The sequence below is a fragment of the Lissotriton vulgaris genome, chromosome 8 (genome assembly GCF_964263255.1).
Source record: "Lissotriton vulgaris chromosome 8, aLisVul1.2, whole genome shotgun sequence".
Lineage (NCBI taxonomy): Eukaryota > Metazoa > Chordata > Amphibia > Caudata > Salamandridae > Lissotriton > Lissotriton vulgaris.
Genome location: NC_141696.1, coordinates 707,869,593 through 707,886,739, shown reverse-complemented (window position 1 = coordinate 707,886,739; position 17,147 = coordinate 707,869,593). Strand labels below are relative to the sequence as shown.

At 41.9% G+C, this 17,147-nt stretch overlaps 1 protein-coding gene across 1 annotated transcript in view; it reads left to right on the top strand.

Moving 5' to 3' along the window:
- Positions 1-17,147, top strand: part of FRMPD4 (FERM and PDZ domain containing 4) — a 1,562,866-nt gene that overhangs the window by 1,410,131 nt on the left and 135,588 nt on the right. Inside the window, exon 8 of the mRNA XM_086934577.1 lies at positions 4,321-4,452. Within this exon, the coding sequence (XP_086790703.1) occupies positions 4,321-4,452 (132 nt within the window). The remainder of the gene's footprint in view (positions 1-4,320; positions 4,453-17,147) is intronic.

The window sequence follows — 17,147 nt, the reverse complement described above, 5'->3', positions numbered from 1 at the left end:
GAATTATACAAACAAGGGGAGTTCAGGACAAAACTGAAACAACACATAGCAAAACAATGCGTCCTTCTTCAATTTCTGCCACATATGTGCATCGACAACGTTTTGACCATTGTAAAAATACACGGTCATCATCAGGACAAGAAAATAATTAACTGAGCGTCCAATAAATTTGTATACAGTCTCTATCCTGGAAGGAATCCAGCCCGAAATCAATTAGCAATTTAGAGGGAATGCCTTAAGAGTTTTGAAGCGAAGTATAATTGAATAAAAGTTGATACAAAAATTGTGGCATGTAATCCACTAAGTGATTAAACATCTACCCCTGGCTGTATATACATACTATATATATATCAACTTCCTGATTTAGAAGACACGTACAAGTGTAACGTCCGGTGTGTATTATTGAGGCACATTGAACATTAATTCCACAAACCCTTGTCCATGAATAATATATTAAGTATATACAGCCATGGGTAGATGTTTAATCACTTAGAAACTAGGAGAAGAGAGTCAGAGATTTGTAAAGTTAGAGGTTCACTGACTTATACGGAAACGTGTGAAATATCGACATGTCAAAGCCTCAGATTTAAAGGTTTGTAGAATTGGGGTTGCACCAGTTATATCATGAAAGGGTCTTCAGCTTTTTCGAGGTACCAGACTTCTGCCGGATTAGGGCATATTTGCCTGTGCATCTGTTGCAAACAGAAAGCTGTAGGTTTGGTGGATGTGGAAAAGTGACAAAGACACAGAAGAGACAGGGTCAGAAGTTGAACAGAGCATGCATGAACTGGAAAAGGAATGCTGGAAGCTAAGCATCCTGGCGTCATAGGAGGAGCTTTTAATGACTAGAGGTTCTGGGGACTAAGAAGATATGCATTGAGAATGTGTATCTTGTGGGTTTTTACAGAGTAAATTGACAGGTTTTAAGGATGGTCTGTTTTGAAAGAGATGTGAAGGATGTAAAGGGTCTTTCAAAGCGAATGACACATTTGGAAAGGCCTTTCATGAGGTCAACGCTTGAAATTTTGACTTAAATCGCAACAAAGACACAATGTTTGCAGTTTTAGGGCTTGTTTTTTGGAAGCCATTGCTTCATGCGTGTTAGTCCCTTATCTTGTCAAATGAAAGTCCAAGATCAGAGAAGTTAAGGTGCTGTTCACACAGAATCACTCTCTGTCCTGCATGTATGGCTTGTGTGGTCTATCATCGGAAATGTGGCTTCTTAACTCCTCCCACCTGTCACCAAGTGTACAAAGTCTCTTGTAACCATGATCGATTATCGCAATCCGTGCCTGCTTGTTATTCTCTGCTTCTAGGCCTCTTGAATTGTCAGTCTTCTTGGCTGCCCGTCTCCTCTCCTGCCCTGTCCACCAAGAGCTCTCACCCAAACAATGTCTGTCATTTATCTGTAAAATTATAATAACTGAAAGTACAACAGTTCTCCTTATCGGCCTTAGCTCATGATGTATCCTATTCTCTCCTTGCCTAACTCATAAAACAAAGACATTATTCTAACTAACAAGGGCGTTTCTTCCACCTGCAACACAAACGTGAGAAAGAACGAAATCCACAGCACACATGAAATTCAAATTGTTAATTCTAAAGCTAGAGCTTCCAGGGAAATTGCATTTTAGGCCTACAAGATTCAGCTAACGTAAGAGTAATGGAGCATGAGCTTTACGAAATTGCATAGAAAGTAAGGCACGTTCAGTTAATATTCCTACCTACATATAAAATAACACGATTAATAAACACTTTAAAATGAATGATTGTGAGTTGCACAACACAAGTTCTTCACATCACTGTTTTCTGTTAGTTACATTTGGTTTCCAAATTAACTCTCTACATTTTCTATATATTGTCATATATACATCACGTTTTATGAATAAATGAATGAATGAATGAATGAATTGTTATTGTATCAACTAACAAAAATTGTTACAAGAAGTTTCCTATAAAATATTCACAAAACTTGCTTACTACAGTAGCCATCATTAACAGCTACAAATTCGATGTGCTACATCCTTTAAAACAAAATCCTGGAAGTACAGATCATAGATAATAAAAACACTAAAAACCCATGTATCAGTTAGTGCAAAGGAGGTTTTTTTTGTTTTGTTTTTTAAACCAGGGACTTCCCCCTGTGTAGAAACTTCGCGAAACGGCAAATTCATATAAAATTTCCAGATAAAGAGACATTCAAGGACCTAGTTTGGAACAAAGATTCCAATAAAATGCAGAATACATCGATCATGTCATAACATGCAAATCAGAGTCTATGCATGCCCAAAGTGCCATCTTGAAGTTCTAAGGTGCTAGGTGCGTTACTTAAATGTTCTTTAACTTTGTGTGCAAATTTGGCGAACCTAGCCAGTTCCATCCGTGTCTCCAGGCTGAACAAGAGTTTCATGGCATCCTTACAATTATGCGTCCCATATTTTGAAAACAATGGCCTCCGTGAAGTGCAACACGTTATATGTTATTACATTTCACGATCCTAACACTTTATGTTAACAAAACACTGGATTATTTCCGGGTGCATGCTACACATGATTATAATAGACCCCTACAAATGAAAATGAATTTTCTGCTACGTCACGTGCTTCACATATACTGTATTAATCATGTTCCATACCGCTGCCTGTTCGGCTTTCTTGATGGCAGATTACATTTTAACTGTTGGAAGCCAGTGCCTTCTTTGTCCACCCGCATCCCTCTGCAGAAATTGAAAATGTGTTTGTGTTGACTTGCATATTTGTTTTGGGAATTTGTGTAATCCTAGTTTATTTGTTGACATGACTCATTGAGTTCAGCAGGATTCCTCCTTCCTGTATAACAAACAAACACTCTCAGACACTTTAAACATGCCTATTTCAAAGTGGAATAGCCTGCTAAAACACGTTCTGATAGTAGTGGAAATACCTGAGAGTTTATTTCACGTGTGCAGTATTTTCACCAGGAAGAAAATTCAGCAAATATAAATACAGATGTTAAACTAGTTTTCTCCTCTGAGAGGGAATCATTTTTCTCTGAAAAAAAACCCTTTTGACATGCGGTGTTACTTTCTCTTTCTCACCCGTAGCGTAACCGGTGTGCCATGGGCCCTAGTGCAAAGAAGGAAATGGGACTCCTGGCTGCTATTTGAATTATAGAAATACAGCAGAATCAGGGTTCAATGGGCCACTCAGGCCTCTGGTCCCCGGTGCCACTGTACCTTCTGTGTCAATGGAAGCTACTCCTATGTTTCTCAATCTGAAAAGATACTTAGGCATGCCTTTGACAGAAGCAAATTTATGAGTTTTAACAGTGTGGCAATTGATCTGCAAGATTAACTTAACGCACCAAATTGGGCCTGAGGGAGTTCACCTTCTTCCACACTGGAGAACTCACCCAGAAAAGTCCCTAATGTAATGTATGTGGTCTTGTAAAGCGCACTGCTGCCCTGAGGCGTCGTGGCGCTGTAGACCGCTGGGGAACCCGTCCTGGCTATCCCTGTGAGATGGGCCCTACTGGGTATCTCCAAGGTGAAACCAGGCATCCCCGGCGAATGTGGGGGGCTGTTGTAGAGATGAGGCAAGCTAATGCCCAGAGTTGCCGAGTGTGATCCCTGGTTAGAGTAGGCACCTAGGCGAGAATTATCGAGTCCGCTGACCCTGGTCCATGACCCTGCCGCATCGGGAATTGAACCCTGGTCCCGGGCCGTTCTCTGCTTCCGGGTGTGCCGCCTCTAACCAGTGAGCCACACTAATCCATTCTCTAGTCTTAAATTTACGATTGAGTTAATTCCGACCTTCTGGGGAAAGTTTGAGAATTTCAGGTGCCCTTTATAAACTTAAAATGAGTCTGTGACTGAGAATGTGGATTTATTTTTTCTGCACCAAACGTTTTCAACAATAATGCTGCCTTAGTTATGTTTGAATTTTTTGGTTTTCAACATGTCTATGTTCCTCCCTTCTATGTTTACTGTAGTAAATTAAGTATAATTGTGGCGAGTACTGTCTCTCAAATTTGATTTCTGTACATTACCCCAACTGTATGTTAATAAAATGGTGCCACCAATGAAAACCTAGTTAAGTAGACAACAAAATATAATAATTACTTGTTTTGACACACCATTTATGCAATTTCTAAGCACTGTTAACAGCAGATGTTACTTTTGCCTGGTTTAGGCGATATTCAATTTAACCCCCTCGGAAGCATGGAAAGCTAAGTTTACCGCCGGGTCACTGCAATGTTTCTGCGGCAGATTTCCAAATCACTGAACCAACCACTCATTCTGACCTATTGTTGAGTACTCATCAATTTTTTTGTTCTTCACAGGATGTTATCTTAACCCTGCAAGAAAAGCTTTCTATCAAGTGCATTGAGCACTTTTCACTGATGCTGGAGCAAAGACCCGAAGGAGCTGCAACCAAACTTCTCCTGCTACATGAACAGGAGACACTGACTCAGGTTTGTTGGAGAAACTTCTTTACTGTTATGTAATAAGGGTGATGCACATATCTTTCAAATAACTATATTTTCAGCAAAAACATTGTTCTACTATTCAAAGCTTTCAATCCCTCTGACTAGTAGGAATGACACTGATTGATCTATATTTTCTATAGTATGAAACCTTAACATTATTAATATATGGGATAAAGTACCCCCTGCTGTAGATAATTAGGCTATTAAAAGGGTCTATACCCATCTAGAAAAATAAGAGCTGAAGGCTGAGTTTCTTTATATGATCATGGACCTCCAATGTGACTTACAATATGATTATAATACACAGCAGGGGATACTTTATTCCTTATAATACATGGGCACATCATAACCCTTCCCACAAATCCTTGGTGTAGTGATCTTTCACATGAAAGAGATAGGATATTTGTGAACATGAAGAATGAATAGGAATTTTTAGTGCAAATGTAAGAGTGAAAAATGAAGTTATATATTTGTTGCACAAAGATATTAGAATCAATTTAATACAAGTTAGATTTAATAATAACACTGTAGCTTGGAATGCATTTAAACATTTAGAGAGAACAATGTTTTCTATAAGTATGTAAAGTGTGGAAGAAATAAACAAGTAGCCATAAATTATCACCTTTCTGCTTTTCACTGTTCATCTAGAAAACCGAGCAGAAGAAGATAAAGCCATGTTTCTGTTTCGCTTTTTAAAGTGCAGCTTTAAGTATGCTCGGTGACCTCCCTTTCACCATGATGGCTGTCCTAGGCAGCAGGCATTGTGACATCAGAACTCAACTGTAATGGGTTATTACGGCGCCTACATCATTTCTTTATTACAGGCGACTAGGGGTATCACATGTCACCTTCACTAAGGAAATTATAGATGAGCTTTTATGTGGGGCTTGCTTAGTTCTATGTATTATGGAACAATACGGCGACCGAGATAGCAGTGAACAGTGGCATTTCAGTACTTTCTTCATGGAGACAAAGCAAGCCTGCCTCTGCTGGGCTCTTCTCCACTTTCTTTAACTCTCCATCAAATACATTGCTGACATAGGTGCTGGAAGTCTGGGTGTGAGGGCGCAGCAGCACCCCCAAAATAACCATGCTGTATTTCCTAATGTGAATGAGCAATAAAGATACTTTTAAAGTTTGTTTATGTCTTGTTGCATTTGCAATGCGTACAAAGAAAGGAGTGAAATGGCTGGCTATCTCTTCTGACAAATTAAAGCTTCTTCATTTAAAAGTGATATTAGTGTTTACTTTTCTTTCTCTCACTGCAAAGTGAGTGGGTTTTTTAAAGTGAATTATGTGACAATTTTGCTGGGGGACAGGAAGTGTGAAAGTAAAAGATGTAGTAGTGAACTGTTTTCTAACACTTAGCAAAATGTAACTACCTGTAAATGACCGGTAACTATATTTTAAAATATATCAGCAGCAGGGAAAGCACAGATGGGGCATTTTTTTTATTCTGAAGTGTGATGAAAAACAAGGGGCCTGTTTCACAAAGGGCCTGCGCACTCGTGACTCATGACGGAGGCCCCGCAGTCATGGAGGATTCTCTGCACTCGGGCGAAATCTGCTTCAATTGTGGAGATTCAACCCTGATTGCAGAGACTCTCCCACAACTGCCTCGAGTGCGGAGGCCCTTTCTGAATCAGGCCCAAAGATTTTAATAGGATTAAGACAAATCAAAAACCATTACTTGGTGATAAGCAAATGTAATCCGTTTTCTACGTTATCGTTTGTGCGCTATATAGTTTTATCCGTAAAACTGTCAGTCTGCAAATTTAATGGCCATTTTTTTACATATGTTCTTTGTGTGACACTTGGATTTTTCACAAATCCTAGGACTTCTGAGATGTAACATAGATGGCAGGATCACCACTCTGAAACTTTCTTCAACACCAGTGTTTCCTGGGTATGACCGTTCCCTGTACAGCAGCGACACAGCGCTGTAGTCTGTTGTAATGCTGATGCTGCTCCTGTTGTGTCTCTGCAGGAAAGAGTGAGAGCACTCAACTATGGGAAGACTGAGCTGCTACCATGAGAGGCCCAATGATGACTTAGGCACCACTGTTTGTTCTCACTCATTTACCTGATCCCACAGGAGAGAAGAGCTTGTCAATTTGGATTTAATGTAGGCTGGGAGTCACAAGGAAGGTTGATTGCATCAGGAAAAGTAGGTGCCACCTTCTACCTTAGGGCAGGTGTGGAATGCTGGCAGGAAACAAAGGTATTTCTTTATGAAGAATGAAAGAGCATCGGGCAAGGTGACGCACAATTAGTTATTTCTGTTGAAAGGATGGAAAAGTGGGGGCAGTCAGTTTGAGGATTGTGGGAATTATTGTTTGTTTTTGGTGGATGGGCAAAACAAGGAATATTTTTATTATGAGAATGAGACATGAGGGGGTAGGGGATGTAGACAGGGTACCCCAAGCTAGTGCAATGCATACATTCTCATGAGTCACATCCTTCCCCTATTTTCTAATTTCTCAAGATTCAGCAAACGGGATTATGCAACATCAATTTTGTAAAAATATGAATTGCATACAAAGCCACAGAGTACTTGGAGATAGAAGAGATAGACACTGGCCTTCAACACTGTGACCCCAGTCTTCAGAAGCAACTTTTTCTCACTCAGATTCAGACCGTACCCCCTCACATAATCTAGGGAGAAGGCAGAGCAATCTTTAGAGGACTAGTGACCTAACAAATAGAGGAGATCCTCCCATTGACCCCAAGGCTCCTTTGTCTCTTGAACAATATTGTCAAACTATAATCCACAATTTACTAATTTAATATGACCTGCGGCTGACAATTCCATGGGATAAGGTTTGGTCAAAATATGATTTATATATATATATATATGTATATATATATATATATATATATATATATATATATATATATATATATATATATATATATATATATATATATATATATATATATATATATATATATATTGCGCTCATCAATTCCTAGCTGGTCCCCAGGAATGAAAACAGCACTTGGAAGGTTCCTCGTCACAGAGTTTGTTTATTTTTTCAAGAGCTACACCACAGACGCGTTTCGGCGGTCTGCCTTCTTCAGTGTGTGTGTGTCCACACGCACAAACCAGGTGCATATATATACACATATAATACGTGTATGGGTGATGTCACAATAGTGGACATAGAAAGAGGACTATAATCCTCCCAACAAATGCGTGCTCCATATTGTAGTGGCTGTTATGGACCATATACACAAAACTCAAAACATTATGCAGTGTAACAGTATACAACCTACAAATAGGTACAGACGCTATGGTGGAAGGTATAATTGATCACCATGCAAGAAATGCACATAACATACAGCCGTGGATCGGCATGTGTCCTCTAATATATTGCAGCCCACAAGAAACAAATATGGCTACATATTCTTAAAAAGTGATACTAAGTGAATCCCACCCAAACACGAAACGGGATATATGACCAAAATTAAAGAAAAGGATGTCTGTAAAAGCACAGACAAACTAAAAAGAGAACCAACAGGAAATCAGTGCAAATCTCTATCGCACTTAAACAAAGTCAGATGTGCTGTCTCTCATAGTATTCTCCTATTAGGAATCAAAGAGCCCTTTGAACCTAAAATTCATCATAGAGCAATACTAAACTATAAATGATCACTACTGTGCATAATGTCTTATGAGGCTTCAAAAACATAATCAGATACCATCAATTGACATGTCCCAATAGTCAATCATAGCACACAGAGTTCAAACAATTAATACATATTGATGCATCTTGCCCCAACCATTAAAAAACATTATATCATTACTTCAGCAGCAAAGTGCTGAATCTCATTAAACACTGGGGCAATATCCAAATTGCAGAAAGTTAATCACACAGGATGGGACCTACAGGAGACCTATTACATCATTTGCCTAGATGGAATACCATTTCTTCCCCACTGTTCATTCCCCTAGGCCACTTGGTAGAGAGATCTATGATATAGCGTGACTCTAGCCTGCGTAGTCGTCGTAGGCGATCTCCCCCCCTGGCACTGTTTTTGATGGTATCCAGGCCAAAGTACTGTAGCTGACTACGGTCTTTGTTGTGCCTCTCGGCAAAGTGCAAGGCGACTGGGTAAGATGGATCCGCCTTATCAATCGCTCTGAGATGTTCCAGGATCCGTAGTTTCAGCATATTAATGGTGCTCCCTATGTAGCGGAGACCACATGGGCAAGTTAGGCAATAAACCGCTAGGGGCGTGCTGCATGTGATGAATTTTTTAATCTGCATTCTTTTGCCTGTGTCAGGAACAACAACGGACAAAACCCTTTTGCTACCTGCACAGGCCTTGCACTTGCCACATGGATAGAACCCGCTCATAGTTTTCAGAGTGTTACTTTTGGGTGGAGGTTTTTCTAAATGACTGGTCACTAGATGGTCCCCAAGTGATCTAGCTTTGCTAAAGGTGATGAGTGGGTGTCTTGGTAAGTCCTCCCTGAGCACATTATCAGTCTGGAGAATGTGCCAGTTTCTGCGAAGCATGGCCCTCAAGTCACCAGCCCCAGCAGAGAAGGGAGTTATTAATCTGAACTTCCCACTGTCAGCCGTTATAGCTTTCGGATCCTTCCTTGTGTTGGATCTTGGTGTCAACAGGGAGTCCCTGGGAATAGCCCTTACTCTCTTCAGGGTGTTCTTTAGTAGGACTTCTCCATACCCCCTGGCCAAGAACCTATTCACACACTCCACCGCTGCTGACTCAAAATCTTCTAATCTCGAGCAGTTTCTCCGGAGTCGCAATAACTCTCCGTAGGGGATGCTCTTGATGAGTTGCGGTGGGTGGCTACTGCTGGCAAAAAGTGTAGAATTGCCAGCAGTAGTTTTTCTGTATAGGGCTGTGTGTATTTGGTTATTGTCAGGGAACACCTTCAGGTCAAGGTAGTCCGCTGCCACCGGACTCACTGTCCCTGAAAAGTGCAGATTGTAATCATTGTCATTAAGCAAATTGATGTAGGCCTGTGCTGTCTCAGATGTGCCCCGCCAGACAATAAACAGGTCATCGATGTACCAAAACCATCCCTCAGTCCTGCCCTCCATGCCATCCACACTACAGCTCCTGGGTACCTGCTCCTCCCACCAGCCAACGAACAAGTTCGCGTAGCTGGGAGCAAAGCAGGTACCCATCGCCGTTCCAGACACCTGCCTGAACAGCTGATCCTCGAACAAGAAAATATTGTTATTCAAGCAGAATTCAGTGAATTCCAGGATCATGATATTATGCTTTGTGAATCTTAATTGTCTTAAGTTCAGGAAGTGCTGAAGAGCCTCCAGGCCGTGCCGGTGTTCTATGTTGGTGTACAAGCTTGTAATATCCAACACAATGAGTTGGTAGCCGTCGTCCCATTTGATGTTTCGGATTTTATTCAAAAAGTCCTTAGTGTCCTGGACATATGATGTTAAAGTCATTACCAGGGGAAATAAAAATTTATCAATGAAACGGGACATGTTTTCAGTCAGGCTCCCAATAGATGACACGATAGGACGGCCCGGTGGGCGTTTGCTGTCCTTGTGCAATTTGGGCAGATGGTAAAAGGTAGGGGTAAGAGGTTGGCTATTGCGAAGAAAAAGAAATTCATCTTTACTCAGCATATTGGATTCGTGCCATTTCCAAATTAACCTGTCATAGCTCCGAATACTTTCTTGGTATACCTCATTGGTACACTTGATGTAAAATTTAGTTTCGGAGAGCTGGCGTAATGCTTCGTTTCTGTAGTAGTCCCTTGTTAACAGCACCACGTTTCCCCCTTTATCCGAGGGCTTAATTATGATGTTATTATCCATGGTGAGATTTTGTAGAGCCAGTTTTTGTTGCTCTGTATGTTGTGTTTCACGGAGTGATTAGCCTTTCTGTACTGCATGAGTTCTTGTGTCATGACTTCGGTGAAGGCGTCAATAGCATCCCATGGCATCTGTGGGATGAATACCGAAGGTGGTTTATACTCGCTTTCTTCCCGGTCTTGCTCAATTCCAAGGGCCTGCGCTCTCTGAGCTCTGTTTAAAGTCTCTTGCTGGGAATGTATTGAGTTTCCTTCCCGTAGTTCCTCAAGAGTTTCAAGAGCTTCGATCTCTCTGCCCGAGAGTGCGTCAGTGGCCGTTAATCTCGTACCTTTGTCACCGGCTTCCTTCAGGTGAGGACGCAGCTTAAAATGCTTGTGTAGTTTAAGCTTGCGTGTAAATCGGAAGAGATTGATCCGGGTTTGGGTATATTCAAGTGGGGTGTTGGGGCAAAAGGTGAGACCAAGACTTAGTAAATTTGTTTCACAATCAGTCAGAATTCTGTCCGTTAGATTCACCACAGTTAGATTATGGCTCTTATTGGTGGTCTGGTCAGAATTTACTTCTTGTTGCTGCGAGTTCGGTTGCTCCAATTGTTGGGCTTCGCTCTGCCTCTGCCCCTTGCGCCGCCGCTTGCCGCCGCCTGATCTCCTTGTCTGCCTTGTTTTTTTGATTGAGGTTGTCGGGTCGTGTCCGGCGGTTTTGTTTTTCCGTCTCGCAGCCATGCTTGCTTGATTACCTCGAATTCCTGATGAAAAGGAGTTTTCTCACTTTCACCGGAGATGCCAGCCCGTGTTCTCTGTTGGGTTTTCGCTGCTTCTCCTGCATTCGGATGTTCGTCCCCAGATTCATTTTCAGTCACATCCGATTCCGATGTGACGGTTTCAGGTTCCGGGGCGGTGTTAGACTGGAGTGCTTTACGTGGGGCATCGTATTTTTTAGCATACGTTAATACGCGACCTTGCAGATAATCGTCCTCGTCTCTTTCGTACTTTTCTTGCTTCCTAGTACGTATTTTCAGTTCATACTTAGTCAGACGGGATTTCATCTGGGTTTTCAGTTGGCCCACTAAATCTGTATCAAGTTCTTTATCCAGTTCATCCTCCAGGATCTTTATTTCTTCCAGCGCTTTCTCTCGGTCACTCCAAGCATATTTAATCAATATCTTGAGTGTCCCCTCTGTGTAAGAAGCTGTGTGCATCTCCCAGTCAGTCAGCAGCTGCGGGTCTGGGTTCTCATACGATGGTACAGTATGGACCCTGAGACCACGTGGTACCCATTTTTCTTCCACTTAGCTGGTGAGACTCGTGGCCTCCCACCACTTCCGAATCTCACGTTCATGCAGTCTTTCCAATTTGGTCATCATATCTTTTATTTTCGTATTTTGTGAGTCAGCTGGTTGCACCTTTTCCGTGGCTCTCTCCCGTCTGTCTCGGTGCTTAAACATATCCTGTGCCGCATTACGGCGTTCTGTGTCTGAGAAGATCGCACCGGTTGTGAAGCGCCAGTTAAAGGATCTGATTACGGCGCATCAGTTTTGTTAGGTGTAGCTCTAGAACTCTGTGATTTGCAAACACTCCCTGACGCCTTGCCTCAATACCGCTACACTCGATATGCCATCAATCGAGAAAAGCAGGAAAAGAGTCTTATGACGGTCCGCTTACCCGCCGTGAGATTCCGAGGTTATTCCGGGTGAAATCCGGTGTAAGCCGGCGTCCTCCAGGTGTCCTCCCGTACTCCACACGGCAGTCGTGGACCGCCCACCAATCGACCCTGCTGCTAGCGTTGAGGCGGTGCTCAGGAGACTGCTACGTCCAACGCTCCTTTCCCCCGTGATCCTGTGCACTCGTAGGCGGGTGCTGTCAGCGGCTCGAGGGACGCCGCGAAAACACTGCGCTCATCAATTCCTAGCTGGTCCCCAGGAATGAAAACAGCACTCGGAAGGTTCCTCGTCACAGAGTTTGTTTATTTTTTCAAGAGCTACACCACAGACGCGTTTCGGCGGTCTGCCTTCTTCAGTGTGTGTGTGTCCACACGCACAAACCAGGTGCATATATATACACATATAATACGTGTAAGGGTGATGTCACAATAGTGGATATATATATATGCACCAAACAATTCCCACCACTTCCGACTTGCGGCGAGGAAGGAACTCAGACCACCACAACGATTTCAGGCAAGATGTTCGTTTATTTGCGTTTCACCAGCCTGCAACGGCGCGTTTCGGGCTTCAAGAGCCCTTGATCACATTCAGCAAACATTGCGACCATTATGTTTTTTATACGTTTTTTACACCAAATGTGCACACCCCCTACGCTGTGTGGACTACAAGTCACATGATTAATGAGCATGAAGAAAAGACTACCGAGTGGATGTTCGTCTTTCGGGGTGATATAAAATAGAATAGATACCTGCTTATATATATATATATTACCTACTGGCAGTCGCCAGTAGGTAGTTTTGGTTAGGACCTATTATGCATAGGAAATCCGCAACATTCTATTCCCAATAATTTTGGATCCGATTGATGAATCTTTGCGAAATTTTCCAAACTTTTGGCCAGCTCAGTTCCGCTCCTTCCCTGAAAGTTTGGGGGTGATTCGTCAAGCGGGGCAGAGAAAAAAAGGGGGTCCCAAAACGTGTTTTCCCCATGCAATTTCCCATAGGACCTTTAGCCGCAGATACAGCCCGAACGGCTGAACGGAATTACACCAAATTTGGCAAAGAGGTAGTTCTTATATGGTTTCAATCTGTTCAGTAGTTCCTGAGAAAATTACCATTAAAGTCATTTATATATCTATGGGTACGGTGGATCTGCGGAGTGTGCGTGGATTGTCATCGTACTATAAGCGCACACTCCCGATCACGCGCTGAATGCTAATTGGCTGTCAAGTGGTTGTCAACATTCAAAACCAGGAACTGTTGACAGCCATTTTGTGCCTCAGTAGAAGCGAGGATGAGGAAGTCAGTGGAATGTGTGTGCAAAACGGAGATAGGGGGCAGGGTAGAAATAATTGTACCCTCTAGACCTGATTAGGGGTCCCAGAAGGACTCCCGGGGCCCACATTTTTTTTTTAAACCCAGCAGGTGCGTGTAGGGTGCGCGGACTGTGCCGTGAAATAAATAAAATAAAACAGAGTTTTTTTAAATAATTAGTCCCCGGGGGTTAAATACCAAGGGCAAAATACTACATTTTATGTGGGGCCCAGAGGGGCCCCCCAGCCTCAGGGATCGTCACCCCCGGGGCTAAAAAGGAATAAATGGTGGGGGGAGGGGTCGAAGGTCCTCAAAGCAATGGTGACCATCACCCCCTGGGGCTTTATGTATTGTGGGAGGGGGAATGCATGGCCCTCCTCTTGGAGCACTCGAGGGCCCGTTACCCCCTGGAGCTACAAAAAAAAATGGTTGGGGGGCTGCAAGGTCTTCAAAACCTCAGGGAACACCATTTCCCGGGGCTTTATGTATTGTGGGAGGGCCGGTTACTGCAGTGTCCCAGGGTGTCCATCTCACCCTCCTATAGCAAGGAAATGTGTTCTCTCTTTCAAAATCTATTTCAGATTACTTTTCTACATGGAGAACTGCATGTTAGTAGCTCCCCGTGTGGAAAAGCAATGCCGGCTCCCAAACGCGCAGAAGTTGTGCAGCAAAGGCGCTGGAGTCGTGCACCCTACAGATTATGAGTCGTGCATTTAGTGCATGCATACCAGGGGGCAGCACTGAGCGCTGGGTGTGCAACTTCTAATTTTACCGTAAAAAAATAGCCCCAATCAGTAATTTCTAATATCCCTGGGGACCCCATCCCCCGGGTCTTATAAAAAATGTTGGGGACCGTGGGGGGAGCCAAAATGCCCCCATGGTCGCAGCCGGTTCCCCGCGTCCTTCGGGAGCCGGCATTGCTTTTCCACATATGGAGATGCTAACATGCATGTGGAAAAGCAATCTGGTTTGGGTTTTGAAAGTGAGAACAGATTTAACTGCTGTGTCTTTCAAAATGCAAACCAAGTTTGGCACTGCAGGAGTCGGCCCTGGGGTGTGTCAGTCCCCAGGGCCCTCAAGAGCTCCAGGCAGAGGGCCACGCAGCCTCCCTCCCACAATACACAAATACCCGGGGTGGTGGTTCCCGGGACTTTAGGGGGGTCGTTGACGTTCCCACACTTTTTATTTTGCAGGGGGGGCCTTGGAGCCCCCCACAACCATTTGTTTTATAGCCCCGGGGGGTCACTCTCAGTCTTGTATAGGAAACAGCAATGTTGAAAAAATCTTACGGTATGATAACAAAGAATTTTGAAGTCCATTTTCGGCGTTTTTTTGTAGTTTGCAGGCGTTAAAGCAACGACAATTTTAACTCTGTCTTTGTAAATATGCCACTACGTTTTGTAATGTTGACAATCTCGTCTTCCATTTAAATGGTCGGGAAGTATTTATTGAAGTGCATTGTGAATCGTGAAGCAACACTGTCTAATTGTGATTGATAAAGAATTGAAAGAGTTGTGTACTTATTTTGCTCGTAATGTACATAGGGGCAGATTTACAAGTTCATTGCGTTACTATTGCATTACTTTTAAGATGTGAAAAGTGACGCGAAAGTGGCGCAAGGGGGTTTGTAAATCTGGTACACAGTGTTCTGTTTTACTTGGCTTTCCTTTCTGTCATGTAGAGGATCCTGGGTATATATAACGGTTTCTGTACAGCCAGTACCTTTCAACCCTACCCCCAACTGGCTTTCTGCCTGTTACCATAGTAACAGTTCATGAAACACTTAAGTGAGCACAGAGGTTAGAAGTTCACCACACTATGTTGCTAATCGAAAAGTTACTGTGCTGGAGTTTTAAAAGTTTTCCATAGGAACCGTTAGTCGTAGAAGAAGTTAGTGGAAAATATAAGAAAAATAGTAGCGGTGTTTCGCTGGGGCCCCCACAGTCCCGGGGCTTCACTCATGTTGGGAAGGGGGTGCAGTAGGCTGTTGAAATTATATCGGGAAAATAACAATGCAGCTTATTGTGGTGTTTCGAGCACAAGTTTGCTCCTTATTGGGTGGGAACGGTTTACTGTTAGTGATTTTGTGACGCACTTGCAAAGGAGTATGGGAAAAGAAAATAGTAGAGGGGAGGTTAGGGACAGTATTAACTCTGTACAGTGGTCACAATGTGGTGGACAGGGATTATGAAGGTAAAAATTGTTTTTATATGTTTTAAGGGCCATTTATATAATTGCGGTGTGGTGTACCAATCACAGCGGAAAAATTACAGTGTCTTGCTGTGTTTTTTATTAAGTTTGCGGTGGTATACTTCCCAGGAGCACTATTTACTTATAATGTGGTGTTTACTTTTCTGATGGGGAGATGTGGTTGCGCAGCAAAAATTTCAGTCTAGGTTTGAAACTGTTTTTATTTAGCAAATACAAATAAACTTTCTTCAGAAACTGACACTATATATATGAAAGGGATTACAATAAAAAATGCAATTTCATAAAATATCAGTTAAGCGTGGCCATACTCCTTTTTTCTGCTATAGTTTGTAAAAAGTGTTGCCCCATATTTTTGATAATGTAAGAGGGCATCAGTTACTTTTAGATAAAGTAGAATAGAAGTGCGACAACAAACACTCCCTCACTACATTATCTGATGTCAGGAGAACAAGTAAAAAACAGTTAAATACAAGTGACTTCATATTACATAGAAACGTATGCATTATTATTTTTAAAATTTGTATTCTGTAGAATTCAGGAACGTTCTGTCATAGTGCTTAGAGGTCGCACACTGTTCAGCTAACACATCACATACTCACTTAAGAATATATAGGATGGTACTATTATAATATAAAGAACTGGTCCTATATATTCTTTAGGGAGAAGGTGAATAGGAACCGCAAATGAGTAGAATAGAAATTAGAAAATAACATTCAGAAATGTAGGGTTTATCAAATATTTAAAGTAACAAAGTATGTATGCAAGCTATAGTTTTTATTCTGCTATTTCGTAAAATATGTTCCCTGAAAAAAATTTCTGATCAAGTACGTTGTAATGTTTTTTAAGCTGTATTACAGATGGATCCGAAAAATCTCCTATTCCTCTTCTGTAACAATAGGACAATCTATTACAATATAACGATTCATACCACTGTTACAGTAAAAAGAAGGGGAAAATAAAGTTATCTATTTAGAGAACATCCATAACGAAATACTTTCGAGCAGTAATTATTTTCTGAGCTTGTTTTCTCCTGGAGGTCAAAAAGTTTGATCTTCGTGGCGACGGGTCATGAACTCCTCTGAGATCATGTCTGGGAAAATTATAATATATATATTCACAGTATATGATCAAAAGTGGGGAACATACTAAAAATCAGAAGCTGGTGACGTTGCTTATATATCTTTACTCTTTGTGACGACGGATCATAAAGTCCACTGAGATTAGCATAACTGTTTATATTATAATATACATATTAACAGTATTTACTCCCTAGGGGAATAAACACTAAAAACTGGAAGGGGGTGACGTTGATTATAAATGTTTAGGGTTTGCGCCGACCGGTTACCTACACCTCTGAAGCGAAGTACAGTGTCAATATTATAATATAGAAAGTCACAATATATAAGCTGAAAGGAGGCAGAAAAGGAGCAATGTTTGTTGTAATCTATCCGTTTCTGAAAACAAGTTGCTGACCTTACATAGAAAAAGGGAAAAACATGTAATAACACTTTTTTCTAGATATAAATATTTACAAATAGTCACAAATTATAACTATCTACTATCCCATAATGAAACAACTTACAACTCCGGAATATGTTTGTTGACGCAAAGCAAGAATCCGATGCTAGAAAAGGGAACCTGCATCACAGATTGGCGACGCAGAAATAACTCGCGAAA